The following is a 12573-nucleotide window of genomic DNA, read 5'->3' as shown; positions in this document are numbered from 1 at the left end:
CTTGAGAAACAGCTGAGAAGAATTGTGGAAGAAAAGCTTGGTGAAGAACAAGCTGGATTCAGGCCAAATTGAGGATGTCAGGATCAGATCTTCACTTTATGACAAATAGTCGAGAAAGCATGGGAATATAATAAAGATCTGTTTAAGTTTTGTCGATTTGGAAAAGGAATATGACAAGGTGCCAAGAGAGAAGCTATTTAATATGCTATAGTTATATGGTGTAAATGGGACATTATATCAAGTAATACTTAGTCTTTATTTGAGTTGTAAGTCAGCAGTTAGAATTGAAGGAAGTACAAGAAGATGGTTTAATGTTAAATCTGGTGTGAGACAAGGATGTACATTATCCCCTCTGTTATTCATTATCTATATGGATCACATTATGAAGGAAAGTGGTATTAAACATGATATCAAAATTGGAGATGTTAATGTCTGCTCTTTGCTTTATGCGGATGATGTTATACTTCTAATTAAATCCGCTACAAGTCTGCAAGATTCTCTGACTAAATTGAATAGCTGCTGTAATAGATATGGTATGAAGGTCAGCAATAAAAAGACAAAGACAATGAAAATAGGCAGAATCATTGAAAATGTCCACTGTGTTGTGAATGGAGAACCGGTGGAACAAGTAAAACATTTCAGCTACTTAGGCACGATTTTTACTGAAGATGGTAAATTAAATATAGAAATAGATAACAGAATCAGCAAAGCTGGTATGGTGGGAAGTCAATTGAATAAATTCATATGGAATAAGAGAGAAATCAGTCAGAACACTAAATTAGCTGTATACAAGACAGTGTTCAAACCAGTTTTAACTTATGGATCTGAGAGCTGGGTCAGAAGTAAAACACTTGACCAAAGACTAAAGACCACAGGTATGAGAGTCCTGAGAAAGATTATAGGCGTGAACAGATTGCATCAATGGCAATATCATATTAAAAACGAGGATATTAGGAAAGAACTTGACATTGTCAGCATCCAGGAATGCATTAGCAGAGCTAATCTCAGGTGGTATGGTCACTTAAACAGAATGGGCGAAGAAAGATTAGCAAAACAAGTGTTCTCCTCTGCCAGGTTGGTAGGAAAAACAACCCAGAGGAAGACCAAGATATAGGTGGATTGATAAGGTACAAAGTGCCTTAGACGATAGAAATATAAGATCTGATGATGTTGGAGTCTTGACAAGTAACAGACTGATTTATAGGAAAATTGTAGATAGGAAGTTGGTAATGATGTAATTTTTTTCATGTAGTACTATCGTATCCTGTACACCCCCTTGAAGGTACATTGCAAGAATTTGATGATGATCTGTACATGACTGGCTCAATAGAAGAAATGAAGTTCAATACAATAGAAGACAACAAAGTCAGTTCAAAATGAAGTATCCAGTATTCAAAAATATCTAGCAAGGGGCAATTTCTTTTATAAATTATAACTGATTTTTATTCTTGATTCTTATTCAGGTCCCTTACTCCCTGAAGTCTCTGGTAATAACAATTTGAATGTCTCAACTATTTCATAGGTCTTATGACATATTTCATAAGACATAAGTCATAAGACATAGGTCTTATGACTTATGTCTTATTTCATAGGTGACTTATGGCATATTTAGTACTGTGGGTATGCAAGAGTTACATTATCCAGGAATTCTGCTATCGAGACCAAACTTGGACTTTTTTTAGCTACTTCAAAAGTCCAAATAAGTAGGGTAGTAATCTGGTACTAAAGACAAAAATCATTTGCTCCAAATAGTCATAATAAGTTGTTGGAAGTTTTTCCAAAGACTTATTTGGATTGCTGCTGATATGCAACAATTTGAATTACTGCTGATATGCAGTACTTACAGGATGATTTGAATAGGCTGGAATTGTGGGCATGTGAAAATAGGTCTCATTTCAATGTTAATAAATGTAAGGTTATGCACTTTGGTGTGATTAGATATCAAATGTTGTATTATATCCTCAATATCTCAATAAAGGTCTGGGCAGTGACCCTTCCCTTAATGCATAGCAATATACACACTCCCGTAAGGATATGTGCTTTGCATTATGGGATACTAAGGCAAGTGATGTGAAATTATTAACTTCTGTATACACGTTGCCCCAGTCCTGAAAATAGTTCAGGCGCATACTTTGTTTGTGTACACTTGGATAAAGGATACACAAACAAAGTTTGCATCTGAACTATTTTCAGGACTGGAGCAACTCGCATACAGAAGTTTCACATCACTTGCCTTAGTATTCCATAATGCAAAGCACATATCTTTACGGGAGTGTGTATATTGCTATGCATTAATTGAAGGGTCACTGCCCAGACCTTTATTGAGATATTGAGGATATAATACAACATTGGATATCTAATCACATCAAAGTGTGATTAGATATCCAATAATAAATGTTAATAAATGCAAGATAACCTTACATTTATTAACAGTGAAATGAGAGCCATTTTCACATGCTCACAATTCCAGTCTATTCAAATCATCTGTAAGTACTGCATATCAGCAGCAATCCTGATCACCTTACCTATCTTTGCATCATTAGCAAATAGCTGTGTCACGTCAAATCCTTTCCAATGTCATTAATGTACAGATCGAATAACAATGAACCAAGGAGAAATCTTTGATCGAGGCATACCACTGCCTTGAATCTTGCAGATTCACAACCCATATACGACTTTTTGATATCTGTCAGTCAGCCATCCACTTATCCACACCAATAGTTTATAATCCAATCCCATAGTCTCCAATTTCTGCAACAGTCTTCCATGCTGTATTCTCTCAAAAGCCTTAACAAAAATCCTGAAGTATCATAGTGTATCCATTCTCTTCATCTAACTCAGTGATAACATTATTCTAGAATGTGAGCAAGTTGCTAAAACATGACCTTCCTTCAGTAAACCCATGCTGTTTGTTGAAAAGTAAAGATTCTCTGTCAACCCATTTCTGAATGCGAGTCCTAACCAACTTTTCCAAAATCTTCACCACTCCTGAGATACTGATTGGTCGATAGTTTATATACATCGGGTTTTTGCACCACCCTTGTGCAATGGGATTACCATACATTCTTTCCACTCCTGTAAAATTTTCAATGTTTTGAGACTCAAATTATATAGCTTGCTCAAGGGAATAGCCAGTTCAGCTGAACACTATCATCCATGCTGATATCTGTTCCCATTGTAGAACTCTTATTCAGTTTGTGCAACAGCTCTAGTACTTCGTACTCATCCACACGAGTTTCCTCATACAGTTAAGTGATAGCAGTGACTTCAGTATAGCATATAACATGTAGACAGCTTTTAGCGAAATAGCTGCTCATTAGTTGAACAATCACTTCTGTATCAGTCACCTGCATACCATCTGCACTCATGAGAGTTATTCTTCCAATTCATTCTTTTTTTTTTACTTGCAGAGTCAGTTTCTTTTCATACTCAGAGTTAGCTTTCTGTACAACACTCAACTCTCCTGGGCAGTTATAATTATCATAAACTGACATCATCCTCATGCACACAATATTCCTTCCACATCATCTTTTTCTTATGAATCTCTTGCTTAATTAGATTATTTTTCGAACTCTAGGGAAACATTCTGATACTGCATCATTTAAGTATTTTTTAAATACTTCCCATGCACTGTCAATATCCTTCCCATCCAATAACTGATACCATAGCACAGAATCCAGCATACTCTTCAGATGGTCACAATTTCCTGTTTTGTAGTTCAGCATGTGACCTTTTCTGAATGGAATATTTATAAACTAAGCCACTTCCCAAGTGAGTATCGCATGATCACTGTCCCCAACTGGAGGCAGAATAGTTACGGCTTTAACTGAAATGCCCTCTGACACTATAATCAAATCTAACACTTTTTGACCTAGTTCCTTCAATCACATGCTGCTTGGGAAGTTTTCTTGCAACTCACTAAACTTAGTTTCATTCTTCTCATGCGATTTCACAGATACCCAATCAATGTTTGGATAATTAAAGTCCCCCATTATGATTACTATTTTCACACCCATTGTATTTATTTAGCGATGCATTTCTTTGTCACTAACAACCAATCCACCAGGTCTGTAACAAGTCCCCCCCCCATGTATTTAATCTTGTTAGACTAAATCTCACACCAGATGGCTTCAAACTCACTGCCACATGAAATACTGTTACTAGTATTGCAGTCATAGGTCTCGACTCCAATTGGATTCAAGTCATCTGATATCATTAGCAGAACACCCTCTCCTCTATCCTTTCTAAAAATACTGTACCCTTTGCACTTGATACCAGTTAGTACATTGTTTGTGATAGCCAGGTCTCACTAATGCCTATAATATGAGGTTCTAATATATTAACCAAGGCAACAAACTCTACTCCTTTGTTTCTGATACTCCTCGCATTCACAAAGGGTGGGGGAAGAATAATATCTGACATCCGTAAATGCCATATGGTCACTCCATACCTCACTGGGATTTGGGGTGAAGTCTTCTGCTAGAATAAGTGGTAGAGGTGCAGATTCCCCTTTCCACACAGTGTTTGGAAAGGGGAATCTGCAGGATTTGAACCCGCAGCCTCTTGGCTGGAGAGTGGACACACTAACCACTCGGCCAACCTGCCAGTTCAACTTGCAGATTGCTGTTCTTATCTGGTTCCTTACTTATGCAGACATCATTACAAATGCTTGATGGGTCTGAACTGGATGAACACAAAATTGTTCTCTCCTCATAATCATTTCCATAATAATAACCATTCCCATTATTAACACAGTTATCTAACATTGTCACTCTTACACACAGATTCTCAAAATTCCTCCAATCAGAATTCAGTTTCCCTGACTTTCTGTATTAAGTGTTATATATCGATTAATTTTTCAAGTCTCCTAATGCCAAACACATTAAAGTGTAGGCCGTCCCTCTTATACAAATCCAATCTTCCCTCAACCTCACCCCCAAACATCCAAAAACTCTCATCCATTGAATCATTTGTTACCCTTCTTTGTAATTCATTTCCATCATATCTAAGTGATATACTAACAATTTTTACATTCTTATTCTTCAATATATCAGTGTGATATTTTTCATCTGGGAGAAAGTAGTGAACATAGTGAAAAACTAACTTTTTGTAAGGAATATAACTTAATAATTGCTAATATTTTTTTTTCAAAAATCATCCCAGATGACTAGGAGCTGCCTTTCTAAATTTCATGTTTTTGATTACTTTTTTTTCTTACTGATAGGTATTCCTGATTACATTCCTTTTGAATATTTTCTACCAAGACTGTCACTTCTTGTTTCATTTAACATTCTTTCAAAATAATTACTTCCAACATTTAGGATATCCTTATCTTCAGTTTTTACATCATCTTTATCAATACACTTTTACAGCACTCTTTCCTCCACTTAAACTTTTTCAGTAGCCCCCACAAACAAGTTACTGCCTTCCTGATGTTTATCTTTCTATATTATTACAAGGGGAAAAAATTATTTGTAGAAAACTTGTAAAAACCTTCAAACATATATATTCCCTATATAATTCTTCTCAGGGTACTTCCATGGTTGAGTGGTTTAATCACTATCTTTAAGTCAAATCTTAGATAGAGGAATGGTTTGCCAAAGAGACTAATCATCCCACACAAGCAGGATGTGTGGGATGATTAGTTACATTAGATTACAGATAAATATGTGAATAATCCCAATCCAAAACAAGTGGAAAAACAATTTAAAGAAAATGAGATACATGTCAAGACACAATCTATTAGCATAATCAGACAGGAAATTTTATATATATGAAAATTTGACTGTCAAAGGGCTTTCTTGTAAGATTTACATATGCTTTTAAAAACTGGGGAAAAATTTTGAATTACCTTGCACTTCACTGAAATAAATATCTGCTAAATTAAATTTATTCTAGTCATACAGGAATTAAAGACACACAAAATAACCATTAATTAAGCATATACAACAGTGATAAATGGTTTACCTTTGTATCTTTAACAATCTTCAAAAACATGGAAATAAACATGTAATCAAGCCATCACTCGTTTTTTTTATACCTTTGCATGCTCTAAACCAAAATTAAATCTTATTTTTCAGTAATAAGTAATATGACAATCAATTTTCAATGACAACACTATTTGCAAACTACTCTGACTGGTAAGCTGTGAAAATTACAACAAAAAAAAAAAATGAAGACAGTTCTCTGATTGGAAAGAAGGTTCTAATTGTGGATATGATATGGATATAACGTATGAGCATGTGACATGTTTCATATGTTATATTTCATATATTTTAAAGTAAACAGTTCTTAGAATCACTTAATAGTTGAAGCAAATTGCAATTAATGCACTCCTGACTACATTCTGCTTTAACTCCTTTCTGAACTCCACATATCTAGAATATCTTTATTTTCAGTTTCATATACCTTTATCATCTTTGATCCCTTGAGTGTCTAGGAAAGATTCCCTCTTTTCTAGAATATTCGAGCTCAAGAAACTTTCCATTTCTTGAGCTTGAACTTGCTTGCAGTTTAAGACACATAAAGTAGACAAATGTAAACCATATATATATATATATATATATATATATTAATTTTAATATTAATATATATTAAAATTACATATTCATTTAAAAAAAATCATAACTTACAACTGTTTCATCATAATTATCTACTCTGGGATTAACACAAACAATCATCCTTACTTTGCCTTCTCCTTCAAAAAAATTCTTAAACAGATGTGTCAACTTGCTTTCTCTATATGGCACCATCTGTAACAAAGATTATTTAACTTATTTCAAAAATCAACCAAATTGAAATCAAGTACTAAATTACATTTCCCAAGTGGATGCAAATTTTTTTAAAAAAAATCTCAGCACACAAGTTTTTAAGCTACAGCAATTGATCAATAACTTATTTCTTTTAACTTATGCTTGCTTCCTCCTCGAATCATGACTTCAATACAGAGGTCAAAATGTCAAGTGTACTTTTCTTATAAGAAAATTGTAATTACTCCCACACGTGTTTTTGTCTCCATAAATTCTTCACTATGAAAGCATTATTTGATGTTAACAAATAATCTAAAAAAAAACATGATGCAGATGATAAACAGGCATCTTACATTGTGTTGTACACTATGGCTGAAATGACTGTTAACAAGCCATACTCAATTGTCCAAAAAAAAGATTTCCAAAGCTAATAAATAAACTTATTCCAAAGTACAATTTCATATAGGAAATTACTTTAGGCACCAGCTACCTACATATTCATTAATGAAAGATTTTTTTTTTGAGGGGCGGGGGCGTATTTACAAAGAAACCAGACATAAGCTTTTCCTAAAAACACCAACAAATTTCTTTTCCTGCATCACAATTGAATTTCTATATTTCGCAATTTAAAATAAAAGTTACATGAATATGTTTCATTTTGTTATTTTAGGTGCAATATTTTTTCTGATTTTTATGTTTTTTTTTTTAAATGTTCCCTATAAAATTTAATAATGGTTTAATTATATTGAAATGAAAAATCTTAAAGATCCAACCATATTTTATAGCTACATGTAAAAAGAAAATTAACCTTTGGCATTAGAATTGACTTGCACTATTTAAAGATCATGAATGACACACAGGAACCCATATATTCACCTGTTATTAGTACACTGATTAGTGTACTAATCTATATAACAAATACATACAAAATATATATTTCTCTCACACACACACAGCCTATATTTAATCTTATATTATTCTATACATTTTATATTTAATATCTGAATATAAATTTAATTTATTTTTAATAATTTTTTTAGATAATATCATATGGCTCGCAAACATCTGAAAATCATCCTATGTAGCTTTTAAGACTAGAAAACATGGTCACTCCTGGACCATACAGAAACCTTAAAAGATTGGTATCTGCCAAGGTGCCAGCCAAGAGGCTGTGAGTTCGAATCCAACCTAGGCATGGATGTTTGTGATTGTCTTCCACCTTCATACATTCATTCTTCCATCTGAGAATAGATACTTTCCCAAGATGGACTGGGTCACCATGGGAGAAGTAGACCCAACTCTCCCACAATGGGAGAGAGGCCTCCACACCCTGTAGGCCTCTCTCCCATTGTGGGTAGAAAAAGCTGATCATCATCATCATCTGATGTGAAATTTTTTCTACATATGAGGGTGGTCTGAAAAGTTCTCGGCCTCAACCATAGATGGCAATACTATCGAAAAGATTTTTTTCCCACGTTGGAACATCTGTCATAAGCATCCATGTGAAATTGCAAGTCATTGTATCAAGTAGTTTGTTTTATACAGCTGTCTGAAGGCATTGTCTGTATCCCTTGAATAGTGTTTACAAAATTCTTTGTAAACGAAGGCTTAATGCCAAAAGAAATTCATTCAAAGTTCATAAAGTTTATGGGCATGCTTCTCCTTCATTTTCGACAATTAAGAAATGGGCTGCCGAGTTTAAACATGGCTGTGCCAGCCTTGAAGATGATTCATGTGAAGGACGTCCAAAAAGTGTAACACCACCAGAAATCATTGATCAAGTGCACAATATGGTATTGGATGACTGGTGAGTCAAAGTGTGCAAAATTGCTGAGACTATAGGCATTTCAAAATAACGTGTAGCATATATTTTGCATGAAGAATTGCAAACGAAAAAGTTTTGCTCAAGACGGGTGCCACGCTTGCTCACAGCAGATCAAAAACGCACTCGCATGAAAATCTCTGAATAGTGGTTGGAGTGTTTTAACAAGAATGAACTGATTTTGTGTGTCAATTTATTACTATGGATGAGACTTGAATTACACACCAGAATTCAAAACAGTTGACAGAAGTCGGTTGTTCAGTGTCAAAGAAGACAAAATCAGTTCCATCAGCAGGAAAGGTCATGGCACTGGTGTTTTGGGATGTTCCAGTCATTTTGTTTATTAATTATCTTGAAAAGGGTAAAACAATAACTGGGAATATCATTCCGATCTTTTAACCAGACTAGACAAAAAAAATTCGTGAGAAAAGACCCAGTTTGCAGAAGAAAAAAAATCATCTTTCATCAGAACAATGCACCTGCCCACAAAGGTGTTTTGTCAATGGGAAAATTAAGGGATCTGCACTATGAATTGTTGGAACATTCACCCTATTCCCAAGATTTGGCTTTCTGACTTCTGTCGCTTTTCAAAACTAAAAACTCTTCCTCGCTGGTCAGTGTTTTTCTTCGAATCAAGAGATGATTGCAGCTGTAGAGGGGTATTTTGCAGATCTTACTCTGAACCACTACAGGGATGGGTTAATGGCACTGGAACATTGCTAGAATAAATGTATTAGTCTTAAGGGAGATTATGTTAAAAAATAAAAATAATTTATGAAATTATAAATTTGTTTTTTTTTATTGTTTGGCCAAGAACTTTGCAGACCACCCTTGTATTACAATGAAATATGGATGGCTCCATAAATAACCTCCCCTGTCAGTATCTTATTTCATATACATACACACACACATATATTTGGTTGTGTGTGTTAACAAAAATAACTGATAACTTCGGCTATGGCTATATAGCCGAATAATAAAACAGAAAATAACTAATTTAGAAGACTTCATCGGGTGCATAATATATAAAAATAAAATAATAAAAGATGCATAAATACATGACTTGTAACATTACCAAAGTTCTAAATTATCAATGGATTGCTCAAATTAGAATTCACAAACAACTAGCCATCTCCCTTAAGACCATTGTTCTCATGCATGATGATGTGATCTCATGACTGCAATAGCTGAATGCAAGAGGAGTAACAATCAGAAAGGTTGTAGCTGAGGTTAACATTAACAAAGGTGACAACTATATAATAGTTGTCACCTTTGTTAGTTCTTATTGCTTTGTCTAGTTGTATGTCAAAATCTGAAGAAATCCTATGCAATTAGGATGAAACATCATGTTGTCAATTAAAATAAATGTTACCATCTTATCTCAGCGTTCTCTTAGTCACATACTCATGAACTTGCAAAATCTACATATAGTCAGTCACACAAGTCAACATACAAAACTTAAAAACATCATTAGAAAAACTATAAGAATTTGAGAAATGATATATTTGTTAAAAAAAGATTAAGTACATACAGATGTGTTTCTCTAAGAAAAGGAGAAAATATCAAGCTAATATACAAGAAATATTTTTAATGAACATATGTCACAAAAGTCTGCATACAAAGGAAAGAATGAGAAATGTGCATGATTCACACAGCTGGAAAATAAATTAATATCATGTAGGCCATCATTTGAAATCAATCACTGCTTGTAATCTCATGGGCTTTGAACAGCACAAGAGATTTTGTAGTATCTGGCGCAATTTCAGACCATGCCTGCATTAAGCTTCCTTCAAGGATTCCTGATTAGAGATGGTGTATTCTTAAACTCTTTTCTCGAGTTCATCCCATAAGTGTTCAATTGGATTTAAGTCTGGTGACTGGGGAGATGAATGGAGCTATACAGGTACCTTATAAAGCAGCCAGTCCTTGATAATCTTGGATGCATGTTTAGCATCATTGTCCTACTGAAGACTCATTGGCTTCCAAGTCTTAAGCTGTCGACAGATATCTATAAATTGGTCTGTAATATCTTCAATTATTGTAGGTGGTCCATTGCACCTTCGATGAACTAATTTCCCAACCCCAGCCACTACAGATCCCAAAACCTTTACATTGCCTCCACCATGCTTGACTGTGTGAACCAAATTTTCGGGTTTCATTTCTTCATTTTTCTATCGCCAAATCTTCACACAACTGTCAGATCAAAAAATATTATGTTTGCTTTCTTCGTAAATAGAACTGTTTTCTAAAAATCAGTCTTTCACAAAGTTAAGTCTTTCTGTCTGATTTGTTGAGGTTATTAGAGGCTTTCTTCTGAGAACCTTACCATTAAATCCTTTAGATCAAAGAATTCCTCATACAGTCTGGGTATGCACAGTCTTACCAGTCGTCATAACAATACAGTCCATTAATTTTGGAGCAAATATTTTCATTTGACTTGACTCCTTTTAGTACAACTCGATCACTTAATATTCTGGGGTGACCACTCTTTGTTGAACACATTTCCTAATAACAGTTTGTGAACTTGAACACCTTTTCCCAACAATGTTTGAAATTTAGCATAAGATTTTTTTTTTTTTTTTCATTTTGCAACTGTATTATTATGACATTTCTCATGTCCAGAGAAAGTTCTTTTCATGAACACTAAAAAGAATTTGACTAACACACAAGATTAACCTTTCAGTAGTGTGATACAATACCGTTTCCTGATTGTTTAAATAAGAACGAGTTCATATGACGAAACAGAAATACATATTCTGGATGCAGATTTTTTTGAAGTGATTTTCAAACTAATTTGAATATTCTTCTGAATTTATTTTGTTTCAATCATTTATCATTTTATAATATTGTTGTATTCGTAAAATATAAGGTTGCTAGACATGTGAGATTTCCCAAATGGCCATAATTTTTTAAATGGTCACATTTCGTAGGTTGCATGTTGACTTTTGTGACCGACTGTGTGTGTGTATTCAGCTATGAAATATGGAATGATCTGTTTATTTTACAGCATGAAATGAAGACTTTTAGGCTCTTCTCTGATAATTACTCTTATGCATCAACCACAGTTTACTTATGAAAAATACAATTCAGATATGTGATTGCTTTGATACTGAATAATAATTTTTGTCCTCTTAAGGTTTCTGCCTGATCTCTGATGAGAACCAGTAGTTCAAAACAGCTGTCAGACAAGCAATCAAAACTTGAATAAAAAAAATCATTAATAAAAGGCAAATGTATGGGCACCTGGGCAATACACCGATGCCACACATTGTATAATCAGAAGCTCAGTCTTTTTTTCACAACTTTCCAAGTTATATATATACAGGGTGTTCGGGATAAATTTGACATATTTATAATTAATTATATTTTTCCGTAAGTTACATGTATTAACACACACTTCTCTTCATTTAAAAGTTTGGACCCTTCTTCATTCATATACAAGATGTCAGAAAGGATGGATAGCTGGAACCCACCTGAATCATGGAAGAGAATAACTTGTATCATGATGATTCGTGCCCGCCATCAAAATAAGGATATTACGACTGCTGCCCAATGCTCCCTGAATACAGTAAAAACAATCAGGCATGAACTAGAGACTTGCAATGGTGACTACGAGGATGTAGCAAGAAGAAAGATCCCTAGCAGACGATCTGATTGCGTTCGTACAGCAGAATTCCTCGCAAATCTGCAGGAACAGGTGTTGAAGAATCCTGGCATTGGAATTCGGGCTTTGTTCATGGAGTTGCTAACTGTAGTCAAGCCCTGGATAACAAGGGTAGCCAATGGTAGGCCGTATGTATGGCAGCAGGATTCGGCCCCTTGCCACACCTCTGGGAAAAGTCAAAAATGGTTGTCTGAAAATTTCTACGACTTCACCAGTCCAAATGTTTGGCCTCCAAACTCCCCAGACCTTAACCCCATGGATTATTTTGTATGGGGCGCAGTTGAAAAAGACACCAATCGCACTTCCAGTAATACAAAAGCCCAGTTAATGGATAAAAT

At 34.5% G+C, this 12573-nt stretch overlaps 1 protein-coding gene across 1 annotated transcript in view; it reads right to left on the bottom strand.

Annotated features, from left to right (window-relative positions):
* Positions 1-12573, bottom strand: part of pav (kinesin family member pavarotti) — a 222903-nt gene that overhangs the window by 123237 nt on the left and 87093 nt on the right. Inside the window, exon 10 of the mRNA XM_090412700.1 lies at positions 6633-6752. Within this exon, the coding sequence (XP_090268826.1) occupies positions 6633-6752 (120 nt within the window). The remainder of the gene's footprint in view (positions 1-6632; positions 6753-12573) is intronic.

This window comes from Typopeltis vanoorti, chromosome 23 (genome assembly GCF_054136105.1).
Source record: "Typopeltis vanoorti isolate ZY-2024b chromosome 23, IOZ_Tvanoo_1.0, whole genome shotgun sequence".
Taxonomy (NCBI): Eukaryota; Metazoa; Arthropoda; class Arachnida; order Uropygi; family Thelyphonidae; genus Typopeltis; species Typopeltis vanoorti.
Note: the sequence above shows the minus strand (reverse complement) of the source record. Positions and strands in the feature narration are given on the sequence as shown.